The sequence below is a fragment of the Primulina tabacum genome, chromosome 17 (genome assembly GCF_025594145.1).
Source record: "Primulina tabacum isolate GXHZ01 chromosome 17, ASM2559414v2, whole genome shotgun sequence".
Taxonomy (NCBI): Eukaryota; Viridiplantae; Streptophyta; class Magnoliopsida; order Lamiales; family Gesneriaceae; genus Primulina; species Primulina tabacum.
This window is the reverse complement of record NC_134566.1, coordinates 2,669,704-2,694,432: the sequence shown is the minus strand read 5'-3', so window position 1 is coordinate 2,694,432 and position 24,729 is coordinate 2,669,704. Positions and strand designations below refer to the sequence as shown.

At 35.5% G+C, this 24,729-nt stretch overlaps 2 protein-coding genes across 9 annotated transcripts; one reads left to right on the top strand and one right to left on the bottom strand.

Moving 5' to 3' along the window:
- Positions 1-605: 605 nt before the first annotated feature.
- LOC142531971 (protein PHOSPHATE STARVATION RESPONSE 1-like) lies at positions 606-7,426 on the top strand. 8 transcript variants are annotated; one of them, XM_075638264.1, is made up of 9 exons: positions 606-921; positions 1,633-1,717; positions 2,527-3,130; positions 3,239-3,446; positions 3,538-3,614; positions 3,698-3,737; positions 5,695-5,749; positions 6,518-6,587; positions 6,714-7,426. In XM_075638264.1, exons 3-9 carry the CDS (start codon positions 2,537-2,539, stop codon positions 7,089-7,091), a joined length of 1,422 nt encoding a protein of 473 aa, XP_075494379.1. In that variant the 5' UTR covers positions 606-921; positions 1,633-1,717; positions 2,527-2,536; the 3' UTR covers positions 7,092-7,426. The 8 variants fall into 8 exon arrangements, with proteins under 8 accessions (XP_075494379.1, XP_075494378.1, XP_075494375.1 ...); XM_075638263.1 differs by having other exon boundaries at positions 1,581-1,717; XM_075638260.1 differs by having other exon boundaries at positions 608-921; positions 2,459-3,130.
- A 1,117-nt stretch (positions 7,427-8,543) lies between these two features.
- On the bottom strand, positions 8,544-8,981 carry LOC142530421 (protein DOWNY MILDEW RESISTANCE 6-like). Its single transcript, XM_075636256.1, has 2 exons — positions 8,673-8,981; positions 8,544-8,555 (listed from the first exon to the last, which is right to left on the bottom strand). The coding sequence occupies exons 1-2, from the start codon at positions 8,979-8,981 to the stop codon at positions 8,544-8,546; spliced, it is 321 nt and encodes a 106-aa protein (XP_075492371.1).
- Positions 8,982-24,729: the final 15,748 nt, after the last annotated feature.

Here is a 24,729-nt window from a genome sequence, read left to right as displayed (position 1 = left end):
CACCAAAAGCGAATTAACCGAACTGAATTAAAATATGTTATTTCGATCGGTAACCGTTTTTTTTAAATTATATAGAAAATGAATAATTTAAATATTCTATTTTAATTACTTCAAAAAATATTATATTTTAATAATAATAAAACATATTATTCATAAAAAAATTAAATAAAAATAATTATGTACAATATTAAATATATAAAACGTGATAAAAATATATGTAAAACTTAATAAAAATATAAAAAAATTAAATAAAAATAATTATGTACAATATTAAATATATAAAACTTGATAAAAATATATGTAAAACTTAATAAAAATATATGTAAAACTTAATAAAAAATAATAAACGTTATTTATTTAGTAATTCAGATAATTCGATTAATCGAATTTTTTATATTAAAATTGAAATCGAACTGAATTAATCGAGTTTTTTAAAATTCAAAACGAAATTACGGAATGAATTCGATTCGGTGAATCCTGTTTAACCGAATTCTGGCGGACTCCTAAATTACAAGAATCTTAATTTTTATAAATAAATAACAATGTACTCTAAATAAGAATAAGGTGGGGGAAAAGTCAATGTGGCGTTTGTGTCGAAGGAAAAGCCAAATATCGATACGCTCCAAGCAACGCGCGTAACGTACACGAGCACCTGAAGAGGGAAAAGTAAAAAGCGTAGAGGCCAAATCCGAATCGAATACACGAAGCGGAGGACTCGTCTCCATTCAATTCTTTTGGTCTCCGTCTCCGAAGATCCGCACGAGCATACAGGTGAAAGCACGCGCAACCACGTCGGCGTAGATAGCGTTTGCGTTATTCCTATCCGGCTGATATCGTGTGATTTTCGCTGAGACGTTGATTGCTCGATGATTCGTAGTGGAGAGATTCGATTCTCGATTGCTCTAGCTTTTGGGAATTTAGGTAAAAAAAAAATTTTAGGTCGTTGCTTGGTTTCCTTTTGCTATGATTTGTTTTCTGGAGAATTTCCAATATGTTTTTGTGCATAATTTGCGGGCTTTGTCGATATCGTAATCATTTTTATGGTCTTGTGTTCGTTGAGCTTGTGTTTGAATTTTGATATTCATGATTGGATCAGTAGAGTGCTTTTGTGCATGTCCTGTAGGTAGAATTTGTGTGTTCGTTTGTAATATGTTTTGGTTTGCGGCCTTCGGTTTTAATTTTCTCTTGATTGTCAAACTGATTTTACGTGATATATTTTGAGTTGATGTAATTTGAGGACGAGCTCTAAAGGAGGGATGAATTGAGCTGAAGGATAAAATTGATACGCTAGATACTAAGAAATTTATGAAAGTGGAGAGTGGAACTTTTACTACATTTTAAAAAATTAAATTTTAATCTGTCGTACTTGCCATTGTTGTTTATTGCCTTGTATTTCACCAAACATAGTAAAATTGTTGCATAACAGTGCTACAACATTGTATAAGCTAGGAGTTTTGTAATAAAGCCGATCTACAAACTTTGTAAATTTTTTAGTCCAGGCACTGTCCTGCCAACCCATGGCTTGTTAACAGTTAGGTTCATAAATTCTCACGCTTACTTTGTTTTGCTTCTTGCTTCAGTTATGCTATTTGATATCTTTTAGACGACCTTGAGATAGCTGCCTTTTACCAGTTGTTTGAACGTCATCAACAGAGGAGGAATATTGTTTAAGTTGGTTTGCTTGCAAGCAGGGCTTCTGGACAAAGTGTCTTTATAGGTATGTATTTCTTCAGTTTTTCCTCTTTGAGATTTTCAGGGCTGGATTTCCTGGACAAAAAATCGGCAATAGCTTTGGGAACAAAAATTGTGGACCTTTTGAACTTCAGGACAATGACATATGGATCTGATATTTGGTTCTTTGATTTGTCACTATTAACTGTGAGGGTGTCCTTTGCATGATAGAAGCAGTTCATAAATCCATTTTTAATATCTTATAGGTAGTTTTGAATAGAATGTTCTGGGACTGAGGGTAAACTTCACACTCATTAAACTATGGTAAAACACACAAAAAAACGTATGCAGATTTTAGTTTTAAATAGAATGTTCTGGGACTGAGGGAAAATTTCACACCCATGATATGTGGTAAAAACACAAAAAAAAACGTGTGTAGATTTTATCCAATGATTTGCATTGGATATTTAATGACCAAGTTATCTACAAAACTCGAGCAGCGAAAGCTCTCATTTTGATATTCCCATGTCTAGACCACACAACTTCAATTTTAGGTTTTCATTTTGGCATATTATAACCACTAAAATGCATATGAGGAGCAGCCACTTAGAATTTAGAGCACATAGTGGTTGTATCTTGATGAGAGCAAAGATCTTGTTACCGCTACTTTTGATATGATTAAATGTGCATTGCGGTGAATTTTGCTTTGCATTTACTTTTACTAGAATCTTATGTAAAGTGATTTTTTACTCTAAGATGTATGTTTGATGGGTATACTTGCATATAGGTTAAATCGGTGACAGATAAAACTGAGTTGGTTCTGTTGGTTATATTGTAATTGCTGTCGTTTTCAAGCAACCCAATTATGGAAACCAGACCAGCTTTATCGATTCAAAGACCGGGTGCTAGACAAATGAATATTTGTGGGGCATCTGGGGCTCTGTCTTTGTCTTCACCTGTTCTTCCATCTCCCCTCACACAACAACGTCCAGGTGTTATTTCCCCACTATATTCCAACAGCGGGGTTGCTGGACATATGTTTTCTTCATCTTCAGGATTTTCTAGTGATCTTCATTTTTCATCGGTCCAACTACAAGAACAACATCCCCGGTCTCATTTTGTTTCTCAATCAATAGATAGTGGGACATCAGTTTCATTGACACGTTCTGTTGATTCCGGAGTATTTAAATCTGCTTCGTCGAATCACCGCAGAGAAAGCAATGGGTCTTGGTGTACGGATTCACTGCCTGATTTTCTTGATTTTCCATTAAGTTCGACTATCCCGAATAACCATCTTAATAGTAGTAACAACAATGGCATCGTGATTCTATCTGAGGATCTTGACAAACCAAATGATTGGCCTGATTGGGCTGATCAGCTTATCACCGACAATGATGCTTTGACATCTGATTGGAGTCAACTTCTTTCTGATGCAAGTGTAGCGGATCCAGAGCCTATGGTTGGTGTTATTCCTCTTTGCATCAGTTACTTTTTATTTTACAGAGGCAGTGGATAATTGTGACATTCATTCTTCTTTGTTTTTTGTCTGCTGCTGCTGCTGCTGCAGCTATCACAACAGATTTCAGAAACCAATTTCCCGGTGCAGCAACCCCATTCATCTCAACAGATTCCAGCAACTTCAGGAGATACTTGCAATGCTGCTGTTCAATCATCATCCTCTGCAAATTCTGCTTCAGCAAAGCAGCGAATGCGTTGGACACCAGAACTTCATGAGGGCTTCGTGGAGGCAGTCAACAAGCTGGGTGGAAGTGAAAGTAGGTTTACTCTTCTTCATCTTATGAAGGCAATCTTGTATAATATGCCCATTCTATTGCTCGTGCCAATGAATTCTGATTTTTATCACAGGAGCTACTCCCAAAGGTGTCCTGAAGCTGATGAAAGTGGAAGGTTTGACAATTTACCATGTTAAAAGCCACCTACAGGTATGTGGATCAGCAAGCTTGCTTATTCTCAGACCTGAATTGATTGGATAACTTTGAAATGGAATACGATCTCTTGAACGCAGAAATACCGAACAGCAAGATACAAACCGGAGACAACAGAAGGTATGACATTGTTTCTGTCTAATTTTTTGGTCCAATTTCTATGTTCATCCTGTGATAGTAATTTCATCAATTATCTTGTTCCAATAGGAAAATAAGTAGAAGAAATGTGAGGCAATGATAATTTGGGTAAAATGACATCCATGACTTGGGAGTAAAATTGTTTTTCACTCTCTTTATTTTAGCGGAGTCTTGGTTTCAAGTTAAAGATTTTTTGCCCTTCCCCCTGTTAGACCTGGCCACGGGCCGGTCCTGGTTGGACCCTGCGGGTCCCAACCCTTAACCATAGATGGTTACTGGTCGGGATGCAGACCCGGAGAGCTTTTAACCATCGGGTCTGGGTCCGGTTAAGCCCATTTTTAATTTTTATTAAAAAAATTAAAATAGAAAAAATGGCACGTAAAAGACAAGTGATAACAATCCTAATTATTTTGTCCAAATGTTAGAAATAGTTATATATATATATATATATATAAAATAATACTTATAAAAAAGTCCAATATTACATTTTTATGTCCCAGAGTCTTTCTTGTCGATCTTCTTTTATTATAGCAAAATAATATTGTAATTGCGTGCATTTTTTAAATTTTCCTGCACGTGCTTCATCAATTTAAATTCCTAAATCTCAGCTACCGATGCGGAATTAGACATTCATCCGTTTTATTTTTAAAAAAAATATTACCAACCCATTGGCTCGACGGGTTTTAGATCCGAAAACCATTACCGGCCTGCATATGGACGGTCATGCGCCGGGTCAAACCCGTTGACCTGATTAACCGGCCCGTTAACCACTTGCCGAGTCCGGTTCGGGTCCGGGTCAAACCCGAACTGTGATCAGGTCTACCCTTATCTCAGCATGTGTGCATCTGTGGCATAGTTGTAAAAAGCGCTCGCTTCGCTCGCTTAAGCGCAAGGCAAGGCGAGGCGAGGCGGCTTGGAAGCGCTTCGGATTGATCCGAAGCCCATCAGATTGATGAAGCGCACGCTTCTGGGCGCTTTTGTTAGGATGTTGGAGCGATGGCTTGTGCACTTCTGCACAATTGTTATTTTAAAATCTGCCCAATTCCATGTTTAGCCCAATTCCAGGTTTAGCCCAAGTCCAGAATAAAAATTAAACCCAGCACAAGTCCATAATTAAAATCTATATCGTTGCTTAACAATTCTGAAGTCGTGTGCTGCTGCATCTCTGCGTGCGTCTCTTCTCTGCCTCTGCCACCGCCGCCGCTCTGGCCGCCGCCGTCGCCGCCGCTCCGGCCGTGCCGCCGCCTCCGCCTTGTTCACTTCTCATTTGCTAACCAAAAATTGGTAAACCCTGTATCAACTTTTGGAGTGGGAATTCTTTTTGCATTGATTCTTTTTTGCAACCCTGTATTAATGCTGATAAAATATGACTTTTTATTTTATTTTGATTTTTTGATAATATTTTGTTTATTGCGCTTTTTTCCGTAAAGCGTGCGCTTCGTTTTGCGCTTTGCGCTTGAAGCCCCAAGACACTTGAGCGCTTTTTTGCGCCTCGCGCTTTCGACAACTATGATCTGTGGTATATATCTTTAGTTCACTGGTATTCCATTTGTTGTTGGATTTCTAAAATTCAGCCTTTTTAATGTTTAATTGTTAGGATCCAAAATTCCAATAGTTCTTGAGCTGGTTTATGTACTTTCTTGTTTCATTTACTATATTATCCTATCTACACATTCTTTCTCCTCACCAGCGGAAGGTTGCAAATCTACAAGTTTATTTTAGTCATGATGATTCTTGATAAGATTTTTTCTGATTGGTACATCTTTGCCGAATATTCTGTATCATCACCTTGATCTAGTTCACTTTGTAATGACAACAAGTACTCGTGTTCTATCCTTTCGTTGATGCTATGCTCCTCTTAACTATACATGCTGTGAAGTCACCCTACATAATGTACTTTTTTGTCATATCTTTATAATGCATTTTTTTCTGTTTGCAGAAGCAGAGAAAAGATTGACCACCATTGAAGAAATCTCGTCCCTGGATTTAAAAACGTAAGTTTGATGGATCTTTGTAAAATTCTTCTGGTGAATGACGACTTTACTGTGTTTTGAATGCTTGTTTGTCTCTCACTTCCATTAAATTTTTTTATTAATGGAGGGTTGACAATGGCTAATTCTACCCAGATTACAATTAAATTGGGCAGAGTATGGTAGCTTGAATGGGAGCTTAGTGTATCTGTGACAAAGTTTCTGAAAAGTCATATCCCTTTGTTTCTTTAGTACCCATGACCACCATTTCTGCGACTTTCTTTTGATATTTTCAATTTTAATCCTAGCTTTATTTGCACTATAAATATTCTTTTGAATCGTGGGAATCATGTTAATCACTCTAGGAATTTGTGCAAGGAAGAAGTGTGGTGATTGTTAGGTCGGCCTTGAAACCAGGATTGTCGTTAGAATCCAGAGCATGATGAGAAGTCTGAAAAGAATGAAATCTTTGGCTAGAATAGAATGTCTGAAGTGAATGGAGGATGTTAATGATTTGGATCATATCGTTGGTTTACTGTTCTGACATCATTTCTATCAACCTACGGTTCTCTCTTGTGCATAGCTTGCAGAATTATTCTCGATCATGTTGGCAATTGGTATTTTTATTTAAGGCAACATGTAAGGGCAATTTAAAAGAACATTGTTGCTTCAGCTAGATAAAAAATGTGAAGTATAAAAAATTAAGCCAACATCCGGAAAAATTGTGTCCCCGCATTTATTTCTTTCGTGGTAACTTTCTTACCATCACATTTTTTTTCTTGTTTGGAGTAGAGGTATTGAGCTCACAGAAGCATTACGATTGCAAATGGAAGTCCAAAAACGACTTCATGAACAACTCGAGGTATAGATTTGTGCTTCATTGAAAAATTTCAGAACTAGGAAATAAGTTTCGACGTCTGCTCTAGCCACTTATGGTAATCAAAAGGCAGTGTATCTAAGACACTGATGCCTAATTATTCTTTTGCAGATTCAAAGAAATTTACAACTTCGAATAGAAGAGCAAGGACGATATCTTCAGATGATGTTTGAGAAGCAGTGCAAGTCAGGCATGGACTTGATGAAAGGGGCTTCAGTCACCAGTGAGAACCCTTTAAAAGAATCGGCTGAAGCGTGCCAAAATTCTCTTGCAAATAATAATTTTGAAGTTGAATCCCATAGTAGCAAAACCAAGCTAAATAATGTTGCCACAGCATCTGAAAAAACTTCTCAGTTGGCAATAGAGAAGCAAATTGCATCAGAAACTACAGTTCTTGAAAATCTCGAGGAAGAAGATGCTGGTGCAGCTGATTCGCCATCATCAAAGCGTGTTAAGGTGGAAAGATATGAAAGGACAACCAATCCTTGAGCATAACTAGAGTAGGGAATAAGGAGACTTGAAGTTTCTGGTCCTTTATTATATCTATTTATATGGGCTTTGACAAATGCAGGTATGAATCTTGGATTCCTTCTTAATGTGATCTTCTGACCTTGTTTTTAATGGGCAATGGGGAATTTAGATTGGGAAAAAGCAACTTTTCCCGCAAACTAAGGATACTTAATAATTTAATTGTACATATTTTACGGCATGGATTAATCGCGTTTCATGGGCGATTACCCTTGAATTTGCATTTGAGCTTCAAACTCAGAACATGCCAGTTTTTAAGAGAACATTTTAATATGATAGTTCTGCGTTTGATTTAAGATTCTTGATGTTTCCTTCTATTATATAGTGTTTCTGCATCTTATAAAAGTTAAAATGATGCTATGATTGAAGACTTAGGTGTTTCTTTTCATTTTTCTTTTTTAAATCCTTTTGATTATGTCAGAACATATTTTCTCTTATATAATGTATCGACGTACGCGTTACGAGTTTGTATTTTTCATAATTAATTTGACCATGACACCAAATTTGTTTGTGCTATCTATTATCCATATTCATAATAATAGTAATAGATATGTCCAATGTATTGTGGATTCTATTTTCAAGTATCACAATTTTGATTTACGGATTGAAAAAAAAGTCCGAAGTATTTTTAGATCAAAAGCTTTACATGTCAATATTTGAATTTTTGGTATCAGAATTGTAGAAAGAGTACTTTTTAAATTATTTGTTGTCTGGTGTCAAAATTACAGGAGTGCTTTTAATAATATATACTGCCTTTTGCTTACGTGCATGCATGTATTTTAAATATTTTTAGAATATGTAGAGATTATATTTAAAATTATAAAAAACCATTTTATATTTAAAATTATAAAAAACCAAAAATGGTTTTTTATAATAAATTTTTATATCATTTATTATATAATAATTTGAAAATAGTATACATTTTTTTAAGTTAAATATATTTGTTTTTCTTTTTTGATAAATTTTAGTCTTTTTTCGATGTGATTATAATGTGGGCCTGATGTTGACGTGTACAATTCTACGTCAATACTTATGATAAAAATGATTAAAATTTTCAAAAAATGCAAAATACAACACTAAAACTGAAATTTAATAATATATGCGATCAAAGTCACAAAAAGTTAATATTAGAACTAAAAATTCAGATTATTATTATTATTTTTAACGAAATCAGGTAATTGGACAGTTCACAACGTCAAGTATTGATTTTAAGCAATTACACATGTTTGCATATATATAAAATTGCTAATAAAAAATTGCATCTACTTCCATGATGTTTGTCATAATAACAAAAAAAAAAAAAAAATTAACTATATTTAAATATTATATATCTTCGTTGAAGTTTTTGAAAGCTAACAAATAAATATGATATCTTCTAACATTATATCTACTAATTTCATGTTTGTATTTTTCTTACATTTGACCCTTTTAAAATGTAAGATAAATACAAACCTAATAGTGTAAAATGTAAGATCTGCAATCCAATCCAATAAGAATTAAGTTGAGCAGCAAATAGATGGATATATTTTCTATATGTATTACCAGCAACTGATCCCCAATGTTGGCCACAAATGCATTTGGGGAAGGTCTGACGGTGAGCCATTTTCCATCTTTGAGCAGCTGTAGGCCTGTGACGTTCATTTCCTGAAGAAGGATGGTGAGGGTATTTGGATTCGTATGGGCCGGAAGCCCATAAGTGAGTTCGGGCTCTGGGCATTGCGGGCGTGGGTAGTGATTGATGGTCATATGCTGGCCCTGTTCCCCTAAACTGTTGTGGATGTAGTCTTTGTCGAGGCCCAAATCTTCTAATATTGCTTCTTGTAATCTAAGCCCAAGCCCACGAACTTCCATGCAGTACTTGCTCACGGTTTCCCTTCCTCGACCAAAGAGATCATATCAACTGAAATCCTTTCTTTTTTTCTTTTTCTTTTTTCTTTTTTAATTACTATTCTACTACAACAAGTCCCTTTCAATGTAAGAGAAATGAGGCTTTAATTTAAATTTTTTTAAATATCGATCGATGTTTGAATTTCTTGCTAACTTAGCATACCATTGTGGAATGAATTTTCGGTCCATATTGACAAATGAAAAATCAATTTTGTTGAATAAATATAAAGTTTTTGTTAAATACATAGCTATCAACAGCTGTCAAGTTAGTTAGAGTGTCAAATACATCATGTATAAATATTAGTTTGACTCTCTGTAAATTCATTCGAGATATTTTTTCTTCTATGAATAATTCATTCTGATAAATTCTGGAGGTTGAAGTTCTTCCATGGCTTCTGTGTATACATATTCTAACATGGTATCAGAGCATTGCTTCCGCATCTAACTGCATATCGATCTTCGATCTTCATGGCGAATCACGCTGCCACATTTGGATTTAGTGATCCGCTTTATCTACATCCCTCGGATGCTCCGGGGATCTCTCTGGTTCAGGATCCACTCATTGGCACGGAGAATTACAATGTCTGGAGTCGAGCAATGTTGATTTCTCTGCAAGCGAAGAACAAATTAGGTTTCATCAATGGATCATACATTCGTCCAACAATTGCACACCCGACTCTACATCAATGGGAGCGGTGCAACGCAATTGTTCTTTCCTGGATTATGAACTCTGTTTCCAAAGAGATCTTTAGTGGTATTATCTACTGCACTGACGCCTCCAAAGTTTGGGGAGATTTGAAGGAACGATTTGATAAAATTTGTGGATCTCGAATATTCTCTATTCACCGTGACATTTCTCATCTCACTCAAGGATCTTCCTCTGTCTCTGTATATTTTTCAACGCTCAAGCGACTATGGGACGAGTTTGCATCCTTGGTAACACTTCCCTCTTGTGAGTGTGCAAGTGCTAAAGCGTACATCGATCACGATCAACAAATGCGTCTCCTTCAATTTTTGATGGGATTAAATGATAGTTATGGGCACATTAGGAGTCAAATCCTCATGATAAATCCATTGCCCTCTGTCAATCAAGCTTACTCGATTATTAGCCATGAAGAATCGACTCTCCATGTGCTATCTTCTCAGCCCGTAGTTGATATTCCAACAGCCGTGTTTTACTCTTCATCTACTAAGAAACATGATTCAATAAAATGTGAAAATTGCAATATACTAGGTCATGCCAAGGAGAATTGTTTTCGTTTGATTGGTTACCCTCTGGGCCACAAACTACATAAACGATTTCCTCAAACAAGAGGATTCAAGCAGTATCATTCCTCTCCCAAGGTTTCTGTTCATTCTTCCTTTGAAAAGCCAATCTTCCAGCCTCCTTCTCCACAGAAGGAAACACGATTGGATAATGCAATGCCTCGACATTTTACTGATATTCAGTACCAGCAAATATTGAAACTCCTGGATCAAAACTCAGTTCCTATATCACGAGAGGACAGCGAAGTTTCAACGAATCTTGCAGGTAATTTTACAAGTTTGATGACTGTCAATGATGCTAATGAATGGATTTTAGACAGTGGAGCAAATGCTCACATTACAGGTTCTTCTAGTGGCATGAAAAACTCGCAACCGTGTGACTCCGCTGCTGGATCTGTTAGGCTGCCAAATGGTAACACTACTCAAGTTTTATCCATTGGTTCTATTCATATTGCCCCTTCTTGTACATTACATCGTGTCCTACATGTACCAGATTTCGACTTCAATCTCTTATCTATTTCCCAATTCACCAAAGACCATCGATGTTCCATTAGTTTCTAATCCACATTTTTGTCTTTTTCAGGACCTTTTGACTGGGAGGATCATGGGGATTGGTAGACAAAAGCATGGATTATACTATCTTCACCAGTTTTTTCCTGCCGTGGTGTCTTCTTCATCTACCCCATCCAACAAACACAAATCTGCTACAACAATCCCTTCTTCAAATACTTGTAACCTTTCCCATTGTAATGACTTTGATATAGATATATGGCATAAAAGATTTGGTCACTTGTCAGTGTCTCGTTTACAATTCTTACCCTTTATTAAACAAAAATCTCTTATACATCATTGCACAATATGCCCTATGTCTAAACAAACCAGAAATGTATTTCCCAGAAAAGCTAGCTCTCCATCTCCTCATGCCTTTCATCTTTTACATATCGATATATGGGGTCCCTATAGACATCAAACCCATGATGGTTTCAAGTACTTCCTTACTGTGGTGGATGATTTTTCAAGGAGCACTTGGGTTTTTCTTATGCATTTCAAATCAGATACCTTGCACATACTTAAACAATTCTTTGCCTTTGCTTTGAATCATTTCGATAAACCCATAAAATACATTCGAACTGAAAATGCTCATGAATTCTTCAGTACTGAATGCCGAACGTATTTCTCTTCCATGGGCATAATTCATCAAAGTTCTTGCCCTTACACTCCACAGCAAAATGGTTTAGTCGAACGTAAGCACAGACACATACTTAATATTGCTCGAGCCATAAAATTCCAGGGTTCAATTCCTGATTCATATTGGGGTGAATGTGTTCTCCACGCAGCTTATTTGATTAATAGAACACCAACTCCTCTACTTTCCAACAAAACTCCATTTGAATGTTTGTTCAATAAACCGCCTAACTACTCGCATTTAAAGGTTTTTGGCTGCCTATGCTATGCATCCAATCTCAAACCTAGTCACAAATTTGATGTTCGAGCTAAACCATATGTTTTTCTTGGTTATCCTGCAAATCAGAAAGGTTTCAAACTTCTTGACTTGACCAATCAAGAATTCATTGTCTCTCGGGATGTTGTCTTTCATGAAGACATCTTCCCTTTTTCCTCCCACAATCGTGATTCCACCCCTTTTCCCTCACCCTCAACATTAGATACTGATGATTTTCCTTCCCTCGACCTTGTTCCCCTAAGTTCTATTCCTACACCTACTCCCACGATGGAAGTATCTCCAGCTTCTACCTCTACCAGACCTCCCAGATCACATCGTCCTCCCCAATGGACTAAAGACTATGTATGCTCCAACATTTCCTCTACACCACATAGTCTTCTTGATCATATATCTTACAACCATATAACATCCTCACACCGGTCCTTCTTGGCTTGTATCTCTCAAGCAACATCACCCACTAGTTACTCTGCCGCAGCCTCTGATCCTGAATGGCATGCAGCCATGGAAGCTGAGATTTCTGCTCTTGAAGCTAACCACACTTGGGTAATTGTTCCTCTGCCTCCAGGAAAAAAGACCATAGGTTGCAAATGGGTATACAAAATCAAGCACAATGCCGATGGCAGCATTGACAGATTCAAAGCCCGTCTTGTAGCAAAAGGATACACCCAACAATATGGCATTGACTATCTTGACACATTCTTACCGGTTGCAAAGATAATTACCGTTCGATGTGTCTTAGCTGTGGCTGCAGCAAGGAATTGGTCCTTACACCAAATGGATGTCACCAACACCTTCCTTCAAGGTGATTTACATGAGGAGATCTACATGTCTATTCCTCAAGGGTTCGAAAGACAACAACCCAATCATGCTTGCAAACTTCTTAAATCCTTATATGGATTGAAGCAGGCCTCGCGCCAATGGAATTTAAAATTCTGTCACATTATGCAGCATGCTGGTTACTTACAGTCTCTTCATGATCACTCTTTATTTTACAAGAGACAAGCTAGTTCAATCACATTACTTCTTCTTTATGTTGATGACATTGTCATCACGGGTGATGACCCTCTTGCAATCACTGCTCTCCAAGAATATTTGCATGCACATCTTGACATTAAGAATCTCGGCCCTTTAAAATACTTCTTGGGGATTGAGGTTGCCAGATCAAAGGCCGTTATTTGTTTGAATCAGCGTAAATATGTGCTGGAATTGCTATCCGATACAGGCATGACTGGTTGCAAGCCATATCATACTCCTATGGAACAACACTTAAAACTCACTACTCTTGAATATGATCAGCTCACCAAGACTGTTGGTTCTGACCCTCTGTTGCCTGATCCTACTTCATATCAACGTTTAGTCGGACGACTGATTTATCTCATGATTACTCGCCCGGACATATGTTTCTCGGTTCAATCTCTTAGTCAATTCATGCAAACTCCAAAGCAATCACATATGAATGCAGCTCTTCGAGTTCTTGGTTATCTCAAGCGTAGTCCAGATTTGGGCATTTTCTTGTCTGCCTCCAGTGATTTACAACTTTCTGCTTACTGTGACTCTGATTGGGGTTCGTGTCCAATGAGTAGGAAGTCCTTAACTGGATATGTGATCAAGCTTGGCTCTTCTGTGGTCTCTTGGAAAACAAAAAAGCAAAACACTGTTTCTCGCTCCTCCGCCGAGGCTGAATATCGCTCCATGGCTACCACAGCATGCGAAATCACTTGGATTCGAAGTCTTTTAGCAGACATGGGACTGATTTTTAATTCGCCCACTCCTCTCTTTTGTGACAACCAGGCGGCTATTCACATTGCCGCAAATCCGCTATATCATGAACGCACGAAGCACATTGAAATAGATTGCCATTTCGTGCCTGAAAAAATTCGTTCTCATATACTAACCACTTCTCATATCCATACTCAACAGCAGCCGGCCGACATATTCACCAAGGCTTTGTGTTCAGATCAACATCATCATCTCTTATCCAAGCTTGACATGTTGAACATCTTACAAGCTTGAGAGGGTGTGTTAAATACATTGGTCATTGGTGGTTGGTTGATAGCTATCAACAGCTGTCAAGTTAGTTAGAGTGTCAAATACATCATGTATAAATATTAGTTTGACTCTCTGTAAATTCATTCGAGATATTTTTTCTTCTATGAATAATTCATTATGATAACTTCTGGAGGTTGAAGTTCTTCCATGGCTTCTGTGTATACATATTCTAACAGTTTTTCCCAAAATAATTAAATTTAACCAGCACACACCTTCCTTATTTTTAAAATAAAATATAATACAATCAACCAAAGGAATTGAAGTATGTGGAGCTTTAAGCCATCAAAATTAAAGCTCGCTACTTTCTTTAGGTTGTGTTTGATCCGTCGGATCCAATTAACCATCTTTATTCAGATATATTAAATGCTTGAACAAATAAAATCAAATTATATATTTGCTTAATCTATTTATTCAAAAAAATGGAATGAAAAGGAAAAATAGAATTAATAGTTTATGTAACATATGGATTAGCAAGGTTGTTTCGCGAACTGAAAAAAATATATACATTTTTCACATTTTGGGTCATAACTAGTAAAAATTGTAAAATGGGTTCTTCTATACCAAAATGAATTTTTGGATAATTTTCCATATTCCTTTTATAACCCAGAAGAGAAGAATATAGAATGAATGACTACTTCCCTTTCTCCGATTTTTAATGAATCCGGCTTAATTATAGCTAGGCCATATGATTTATCATTCTAAAAGAGAGTAAATCTCTTGTGAGACGGTCTCACAGATCATTATTCATGAGTCGTGAGACAGGTCAACTCTACTAATTTTAACAATGAAAAATAATATTTTATGACAAAAAACGTATTACTTTTTCATGGGTGACACAAATAGAATATTTATCTCACGAAATTGACTTATGAGACAATCTCATGAAATGATTTGTATTAAAGCAGGGGAATCATAGACTAATATATGTAAGTTTGGTGTATTTTATATATTATGTATATTACATTTTGTGTATTCTAGAATACCAAATCATGAGGATGATTTTTGCTTCATCTGTAGGTTGGATATGTCAAACTTCTTTGGGCAACTGGTTCAATTTGTAACTGACCAGTTTCTTCTGCTTCAGTTGGAATGACTTCAGTTTGTGCTTAAATATTATCTTGGTGTTCTTCAACTGATCACCAGAAATTGCGTCATGTCCAACTGGTTGATCTACCACTTCGGATTTTGATGGTTGAAGGAAATTTGTGAGCGTGAACTTCATCTTCACTATCATCCTCCAAACTGATATCTGTTAAGCGATTAGTTAGCTCAACTGGGACAGTGGGCTTATCAGTTAGTACATTTTCATCAAAAACATGTATTGATTCTTGAACATTAAGAATACGCTTATTAAATAATCTATAAGCCTTACTAACTAATGAAAAACCATGAAATAATTATTCGTCTGATTTAACATCAAACGTATTTAAGTAGTTTTTACCATTATTGTGAATGAAACATTTACACCCAAATATTTTGAAGTAAGAAACCACACTTTTCTTTCCATGTCAGATCTCATAAAGTGTTTTCGAATGATTCTTATTAATCATCGATCTGTTCGGAGTATAACGCTCTGTGTTAACTACTTCTGCCCAAAATATTTGAAAAATACCAGAATCATCAAGCATAGTTCTAGCTGCTTCCTTAAGAGTCTGATTTCTGCGTTCAGCTACACCATTCTGCTGTGGTGTTCTTGCATCTGAGAACTCATATCTGATTCCCAAATTTTCAAGAAATTGAGATAGAGTTTGATTGAAAAATTCAGTTCTTCGATCAGATTTTATTTTTTCAATCCTAACTGATCTCTTATTTAAAAGTCTTTTGAAAAGTTTTATGAGTTGTGAAGCAGTTTGAACTTTAGATTTAAGAAAGTTTACCCAAGTAAATCTTGAGAAGTAATCAACAATCAATAATGTGTATTTCATTCTCCCTAAGCTCATGATTGCTATTGGATCAAACAAGTCCATATGTATCAGTTCTAAGAATCAGGTTGAAAATTTACTTCCTTTCTTTTTGAAAGATATTCTAACTTGCTTCCTGTTGCGTATTTTTCGCTCGCAAGCGCACGGTTGTCAAGTTTTAATATAAGAGAGTAAAATATTGTTCTCACAAGGAGTGTATATATAAAAATATATCAGTGCTTGTAATTAAAATATTCACGACTTTATTCAAAAGAATCAATAAAATGTTTGGTTTACTGAAAATGAATTAATTGTAGATAAATATTAATCTAATCACCGAATTGAGAAAATATCAATAAGATAAAATATTTAGAGAAGTTATTTCACTTAGTTTCCACGATAACTATTCTCGGTTGCATTTATATTTATGAATTCTAGTCATTTAATGGCCAAAACCACTTAATTATTTTCTTCCCCTTTTCCCAAGTGGAAAAAAAGTGTATCATTCAGACTTCAATTCAAACATTCCTAATAAGAATCTAAGTTCAAATGATATATGCAAACAATGATCTTAACTAGGTCTCACTACAGTTATACGCCTTCCGAACAATATAAACATTTTACAATGTGTCTCTAATGATCCATAATTCTAGTCCCTCTCTCGAGTTGTAGAATTAATCAGATAACAAACAATTTATGGCGAATAAATTGAAAGCAATAAGAACTAGAAAACACAATTAAACCAAAGATAATTCAATCATATAAACAACTGAGTCAAAATTATCATGTCAACAAAGCTACGTCATCCTCTAGAATGGAAAAGTTAGTTCATAAAGAAATCTAAACAAAAACAACGCATGATTGAAAGTTTAGATATCACAACAAAAGAAATAAAAAAGGCGAAAGATTAAATAGCAAATCAGAAGTGGCGTCTGTGTCCCCAGATTCGTCTTTTTTCGTCGTTGCGATCAATTATTGTGCTCCAGATTGTCTCCAAGCGTGTGCTCTCGTCTCTCACGTTTTTTTTTCTACAAAACGGCTGCCCTCATTTGAAACCCTATTCCTTTTTTTATATTTCGTCAAGGTCCGTGAGTTGAAGCCCATTTGTTGATTCACGTCGGCACTAGCGTCCTGGCACTGCTTGGGCAACACCTAGGCGCCCGCTGGTTCGAGAGTTAGTGTCGCGACGCTAATGGTGTAGTGTCTAGGCGCTTGTTGCTCGGTGATCCAGCCGCAGCGGCGCTACTTCACAGCACCTAGGTGCTTAGGCTTCGGCCATCTTGGCGCTGCGGCACTGTTCCTTAGTGCTGTGGCTCAAGTTTATCAATAGTTCAACATCCAAAAATGCCCCTAATCGCCATCAATCATCTATAGTCGTTTATCTCCTGCACGACACAAAAAACAACAAATACCAAGCATAATTCTGTCTGAACTAACATAATTCAAATGGATTCTCATATAAATTAAGTGCAATTCTTGCACTTATCACTTCCCAAACTTAAAGCTAAACAAATTTTATCTTTTGAAGACTCAATTTTTGGCAGACCAGTTACCAGTTCGTGGTTACTCGGTTGTGCAATGGTTTTGAAGTTCAGGTGGCTCAACCTCTTATGTCATAACCAGTTCTTAGATTGATTTAAAGCGAAAAAGCAGACTAGTTTATTGGGCTGATTATTCCAACTAACTTTATATGTATTATCACATTTATTGTCTGTCATAATGATGTCACTAGTTGTGTTCCTAACCTTACAAGCATGTTTACTGAATTCAACTGAATGGTTATGATTATATAATTGACTGATGCTAATCAAGTTATATTTCAAATTGTCAATAAATAAGAAGACATCATCAATAATAATGTTACAATGGATAAGCTTACCCTTACCCACGGTTCTACTTTGAGAGGCGTCTCTAAAACCGATTTTGGGACCTGAGTACTTGATCAGCTGTGATATTAATTTTGCGTCTCCAGTCATGTGTATTGAACATCCACTGTCCAAGTACCAGACCGAGTTTTTGATCAGTTTTCCTATAACCTGCAATCATAAATAATAAATAAATTTAGTAAACAAATCTATTTTGGTCCTGAACTGATTAGTCCTTTAGAAACCCAGACTTGGATCAGTCGAACTGACTTTCCTGTCGTTGTGTTGACCCCAAAGGGAGCCCATTTATGGGAAAAAGGCCTCCGAGGGAGCCCGTCTATGGGAGAAGACCCCCGAGGGAGCCCCGACGATCGTATTTTCATATGAGAATATGATAGGCCAATGCTCAGTTGACCGGTGACAGTGTTGCTGATGTCTCCACCGCCCAGTACTGTGGTTACATGTAGATGGATCCATCGCCCAACACGTAGACATAGATGAAAACGAAAGTCACAATTAACTATCTGAATTCAACGAAAGGAAAAAGGAATACGTATATGTTGATGATAATATGTATATGAGTTTGTTGATGATAATATGTATATGAATATGTTGAAGATGATATGAAAATGTTTATGTTTAAAGTTTATGCATCATGAAAAGGTTTTTGAAAACATTTATGGTTAAATTTTATGCATCTTCATGAAAACGATATTTTACGTACGAGTATTTCACTGTTGTATGTGATCTGTATATGTGGGGACCCGGAAGCTAACTCATTCTTCTCAATCATCGTTGGGATTAAATGGATCAATTAAATAAACTAGGTTGCAAAAATTTTTTTTTAAAAATGTTGAACACCTTATAAACAAGTGTACAAATTTCTACAACAAGTTATGTCCCATTTTATTCAAATTACAAGATCAAGTTCAATATCTACACATGATCAAAAGTACAAGTCTTGTACAAAATAAAGTCATAACAAACTAATGTTTATCAACTACATGTCATGTGTTGAACAACAACTCTACTTCTAAGCCCGAATCACCACTCTATTCTCGATCTATCATGCTCTTTTCGACCCTGATCCTGTCCCACCTATTGTCATGCACACATACAAACACAACAATGATAAAGATAAAAAATTGTATATTAATTAAATGTTTTATAATATAAATATATAGTTTTTATTTTATTAAATGTTTAAATATTATATGTTTTATAATAAATTGTATAAAATATAAGTTGTTGTGTAATTATAAGTTTTTACTATTTTTTACAGGTTCGATAAAACAAGAATAAACTTGGCGTTGAAAATGGGATTAAGATGATTCTTGGGCCTGTAGAAAGTTGATGTTAATATCTACAATATTGGTGGCAAGCATGAGATAAAAATCTTCTCACAAATGAGATCAAATTAAGCAACAATTAAAGTTACCAAAGAAGTGACAGTTTTATCATTCTCTAGTATTTTGACCATATCTCTCGAATTACTTGGTCAAATGGTTAAAAAAATACCACAATTCAAACAACTCAGATATCTACATGTTTTATTTTATGTGGAGAAGAAAATTCAGATGGGAATATTTTCAAAAGTGATGTGTATTAAAATATTAATTTCTTGGAACATCAGTGAAGACTTATGTGTAAAAAATAATATTTTATTTGTGGTTGTCTCCCCAAATTTGGCTATAAATAGGGGTGCATTGTAATGTATTGAGATACCCCTCATTTTATGAACAAACCTTTGAGTTCATAATATTTTTCTCTTTGTTTTTCCTTTATTTCTTCATTTAAATATAATTAGCATGTTAAATTCATATTCAAAGTTTTACACTTTGAATAATGAGTAGCTAACTTCCCAAAGTTGAGATGAAAAGGTGAAACTCTTGGCATGATAATAATGTTATTAAAAGGTAAGAATCTATGTCTTATATTATTTAATCATTATTTATTGTTTATGTTATATTTATTTCTTTAAGTATTATTATACCCTACTTATAAGTGGGAGTTTTTATTTATTGTTGCTATATGTTACACTAATTTCTTGGAACCATTTAAATGTTAGTTTGGTATTACCAACCATTTAAAGTGGATGCCTTGATTTATTATATATTAATATCATAATATTAATTTCTTGGTACCATTTAAATGTTTGTTTGGTTTTACCAACCATTTAAAGTGGGAACCTTGATTTAGTGTTTACAAATATATATATAGCACAATAAATATTTGACAACATTTACAAGTTTTGGTATATATTATATATTTATAAGATTATAATATATAACATAATAAAAATATGATTATTTAATATATATTGGAATCATTTTATTAAGTGGATTTCAATAATGTTCATTAATGTTAACTTTATTAAAATACAAAGAGTGGATCTTTTAATCTCAACTACTTAAATTAAAATTTGAACAATTAAAAATTACCAATTAAAGATTCAAACCATTAAAAGAAAAAAAAAAACAAAAACAAAAACAAAAAGACATTGTAGTGGACTTGTAATTACCTTAGCTTCCCTGTGGATACGATATTCGGACTCACCGAATTATACTACTTGTTGACAACCTGCTCTTGGGAGTGCAACAATCAAAGTCGCAACAAGTTTTTGGCACCGTTGCCGGGGAAGTAAAATTTAATTTCAAGTCTTTTTAATTTTGTTTATAGTTTATTTTTCTTTATTTGAATTTTTATTGCTTTTGTGTGTTTTTATTCTTTTGCATTTGCATTTGCATGAGCATTTGGTCACGTACACTTAGTGGTCGACTCATTCGAAATAACCCTTTATTTTTACAAAACATGGCGGAAGAACCCATCCAAGAAAATGAATGTGAAATTCAATCTCAACATGATCATGATAGACGAAGAACACTTAGAGATCACATGAATCCTACACGTACTAGTGCACCTTCATGTCTAGTTTTTCAAGGGGACCCGGACGCTAATTCATGTCTTAATCATTATTAATGTCAAATATAACAATTAAGAAAAGTGAGACTAATTTTTTTTTTCTTTTTAAATATAAATGCGGAAACGTAATGTAATCTATCTGATATAGATATCAATATCAACGTACAAAATATGTACTACATGTCTCTATCTCAACTAGGTTCAATGACTATACATCCAGTGCTGAATCCTATTTTGCTTCTGGGCCCGGATCTCCACGCTAACTATAATCTCTCATCCTCTTCCTGTTCCTGATCCTGTCCCACCTGTTGTCAAGCACACATACAAACAAGACAACAGTCAGATAACTCCGGTGAGAATTACATTCCCAGTATAAATCATGTATACATGCATTTCATATAAACAAATATAACAACATGAAACAAATATTCATAACATGTATCAAAATCAGAAACATGAATCAATACAAACTCCGAATCACACTCCGTGATTCTTAAACTCTGACTCGACTCATCCTAATCTAGGGATCCCGATCTGAATAAGAACATACACCCACCTACACTCCCGATCGGGGTGGTGGTACGTTCTTATTCACGGACTTTGGCCCTTTCCATATCGAACATCAGTAATAGAAGAAACTCCAATTCTATCCACTTCGATATGACCAAACATCTGGTGTCTTGACCTATCCGTCACAGACTTTGGCAGTTTCGCCAAATCACTATCCCGTGACAATGTGCAATGTGCCCGTGACGATTCCATCACTATCAGGCACTCCTGTCACGAAATCAATCGTCTACAACTAGGCGCATCCGCCTATGACTCAATACATAAATCAATAGATCACAGATATCAAATTCATTCAATTGCAAATATCAATGCAATAAGGTAAAGTATGTGATTTTGGGAAACTCAAGTCAAGTCAACTCGAGTTGTGCAATCCCGCATCAACATCAATTTATACCTTTCTCTTCTCGGTCTGACGAAGTCGAAGTATTGAAGTCAAATCTGTCTATATCAAATCTGAAATGACAATATCGAATAGACTGTGTCAATATACAGCTCAATTCAAGGCCTGTTCTGATCAATACGCAAATCAAGACATAATCTGATCAATGTCAACGATACAATCTCAATCAAACGAATCTGATTAATATCAATCTACTGATGTTTCGACGGCATAACAATACCATCTCAATAACCCTGTCAATTTCAACATCACAGATATAATAACACGGCTCATAATCAGTATCAGTACAACCCGAAATCTTAACAATAACAGATCATAATCTCAACTCTGTACAATCTCGCAATACCGGCGATACAATATCAGTATATACAAATCAACAACTCATCTGATCCAAATCTGAATAATATCAATATACCCAGCGATACAGTATTAATCAAATATCAATCCCAACATCTCGTGATCGATAACAACATAATTCTGATATCAAATCGGTCTAATCACAATCAAATCAACTCTGAAAATTCATAACAATTGCATAAACAGTCTGTTCTTTGATCCGATTTCGATTATACAATATCTGATATCTCAAGAACAACATATATGGATCATATCTGATTCTGGCAGTATCATAATTTCAAATCATATCAAAACTTAATAAAAATTACGTCCAGTTGTAGCTCTCGTCGATAGCAACCCGGTACTGAAGTCGGATTCAAAATCTAACGGACGGATTTAAATATACAGGCGTAAGGATTTTTCTGAAAGATTCTCGATTTCCTTTCTTCGTTTCCCATGAATTCTGAATGTTTGAAGGCATGAAGACAAATCATTATATATCAATGCATGCAAGGAGCAAGTGGATCACCCTTTGTAATACACGTCTCGCGCTCAAGTGGTCAAAAATATCCGCCCGGGCGAGAAAGGTTCGGCCCTCACATAATATACAATCGCGCTCGGGCGGTCAAAAATATCCGCCCGGGCGAGAAAGGTTCGGCCCTCGCATAATATACAATCGTGCTCGGGCGGTCAAAAACTTCCGCCCGGGCGCGAGGTGCTCGGGTTTATTCCATTAGACAATGGCGCTCGGGCGGTCAAAAACTTCCGCCCGGGCGCCGCACCTTCGGCCCAAATTTATACATTCCATATTCTTTGCCCAATCTGGTCTCGGAATGGCCCGACTATAATTACATCAATTCATAATCAATAATCCCAGATTAACATAATCAAAATCTCGGGCATTACACCCCTGATGCATCTCATTTCAATTTTAAGCCTGGTATTATCCAACTTTTACCCAATTTTCATGGCTTAGATTCTGAAAATCCATACATGCATTTACGAGAGTTTGAAGAAGTGTGCAACACATATAATGATCTAAATTGTAGCATGAACACCATTTGACTTAAGCTTTTTCCTTTTTCTTTAAAAGATAAAGCTAAAACTTGGCTACAAAATCTTAGATCGGGATCCATTCGAACTTGGGATGAATTGCAACAACAATTTTTGAAAAAGTTTTTTCCATCTCATAGAACAAATTCTTTCAAAAGGCAAATCATCACTTTCACTCAAAAACAAGGAGAAATTTTTAATCAATGTTGGGATAGATACAAAGAATTGCTTAATCTTTGTCCACATCATGGTTTTGAAATTTGGAGAGTTGTTTCTCAATTTTATGAAGGCTTAACACCTAAAGATAGGCAAATGGTTGAATTTATGTGTAATGGAACATTTGAAGATAAAGATCCAAATGAGGCAATTGAGTATCTCGATTCATTAGCTGAAAATGCTCAAAATTGGGACACTATAGGTACAATCGAACCATCAAACAAGATTCAATCTCCCACATCTGGTGGAGGTATGTACACCCTCAAAGATGAACATGATCTCCAAGCTAGATTTACCTCTTTGGCAAGAAAAGTTGAGGCACTTGAATTGAAAAAAAATGGTCAGTTAAAAGCTATTCAAGAAATTGCGTGTCACATCTGTGATACAAGTGATCATTCTACAAAATATTATCCCACTTTGCCCTCTTTTAAAGAATGTCTCCATGAACAAGTCAATGTTTTGAACAATTTCAAAAGGCCAAATTTTGAACAATTTTCTCAAAATTACAATCCAGGTTGGCGAAATCATCCAAATTTTAGTTGGAGGAATGATAATGCTGCACAATTTCCGCAACCACATTTTCAAACTCAACAAAATTTTCAAAATTATGCACCTTATGTTCCTCCACCTAAAAGAAATTTGGAAGATTTAGTGAATTCTTTCATTGCAAAGCAAGAGTCTATCAATACTCAAACTGCTCAAACCATGACAGATTTGAAAGATACTCTTGCTAAATTTGCATCTGCACTTAATGTTCATGAAAAAGGTAAATTTTCTTCACAACCACAGCCTAATCCCAAAGATCATCATTCACAAACTGGAACTTCTGGAACTCAACCGATGGATCAGGTAAAATCTGTTATTACCCTCCGAAGTGGTAAGGTTGTGGAAAAATCCATTCCTGAACCTTGTGAAGATGATGATAAATCAACTCCAAAGGGCAAGGATGTGGAACCCATAACTTGCGAAGAGGAGGTTCAACAGACAGTGTCATCACCATTCCCTCATGCATTGAAAAATACAAAAAAAATCAAATTTGAATTCTGATATATATAATATTTTTAAACAAGTAAAAGTTAATACTCCTTTATTAGATGCAATAAAACAGGTACCATCATATGCCAAATTTTTGAAAGACTTGTGCACTGTGAAAAGAAAATTGAATGTGAAAAAGAAAGCATTTTTAGCCGAACAAGTAAGTGCAATCATTCAAAATAATAATACTTTGAAATACAAAGACCCTGGTTGTCCTAATATTTCATGTATTATTGGAGAACGAAAGATTAAAAAAACCTTGCTTGATCTTGGAGCTAGTGTGAATTTACTTCCATATTCAATTTATCAAGAACTCAATCTAGGCGAGTTAAAATCTACTTCGGTAACACTTTTACTTGCTGATAGATCTGTTAAAGTGCCAAGAGGTATGGTAGAAGACGTGTTGGTCCAAGTTGATAACTTTGTATATCCTGTTGATTTCATAGTTTTAGATACACAACCTATCGAAGCTTGTAATGCAATTCCTGTAATTCTGGGTCGTCCATTTTTAGCAACTTCTAATGCTCTTATAAATTGCAGGAATGGAATAATGAAGTTGTCATTTGGTAACATGACCTTAGAGCTCAATGTTTTTAATCTTTGTAAGCAACCACATGACAAAGGAGATGAAAGTGAA

What these genes read in the sequence shown, in the direction of transcription:
- LOC142531971 (XM_075638264.1), top strand. Translation starts at nt 2,537, where the DNA reads ATGGAAACCAGACCAGCTTTATCGATTCAAAGACCGGGTGCTAGACAA. An exon ending in CAAGCTGGGTGGAAGTGAAA is followed by an intron (nt 3,447 to 3,537) that starts GTAGGTTTACTC and finishes TTTTTATCACAG; the next exon opens with GAGCTACTCCCAAAGGTGTC. An exon ending in GACTTCATGAACAACTCGAG is followed by an intron (nt 6,588 to 6,713) that starts GTATAGATTTGT and finishes ATTCTTTTGCAG; the next exon opens with ATTCAAAGAAATTTACAACT.
- LOC142530421 (XM_075636256.1), bottom strand. Translation starts at nt 8,981, where the DNA reads ATGGAAGTTCGTGGGCTTGGGCTTAGATTACAAGAAGCAATATTAGAA.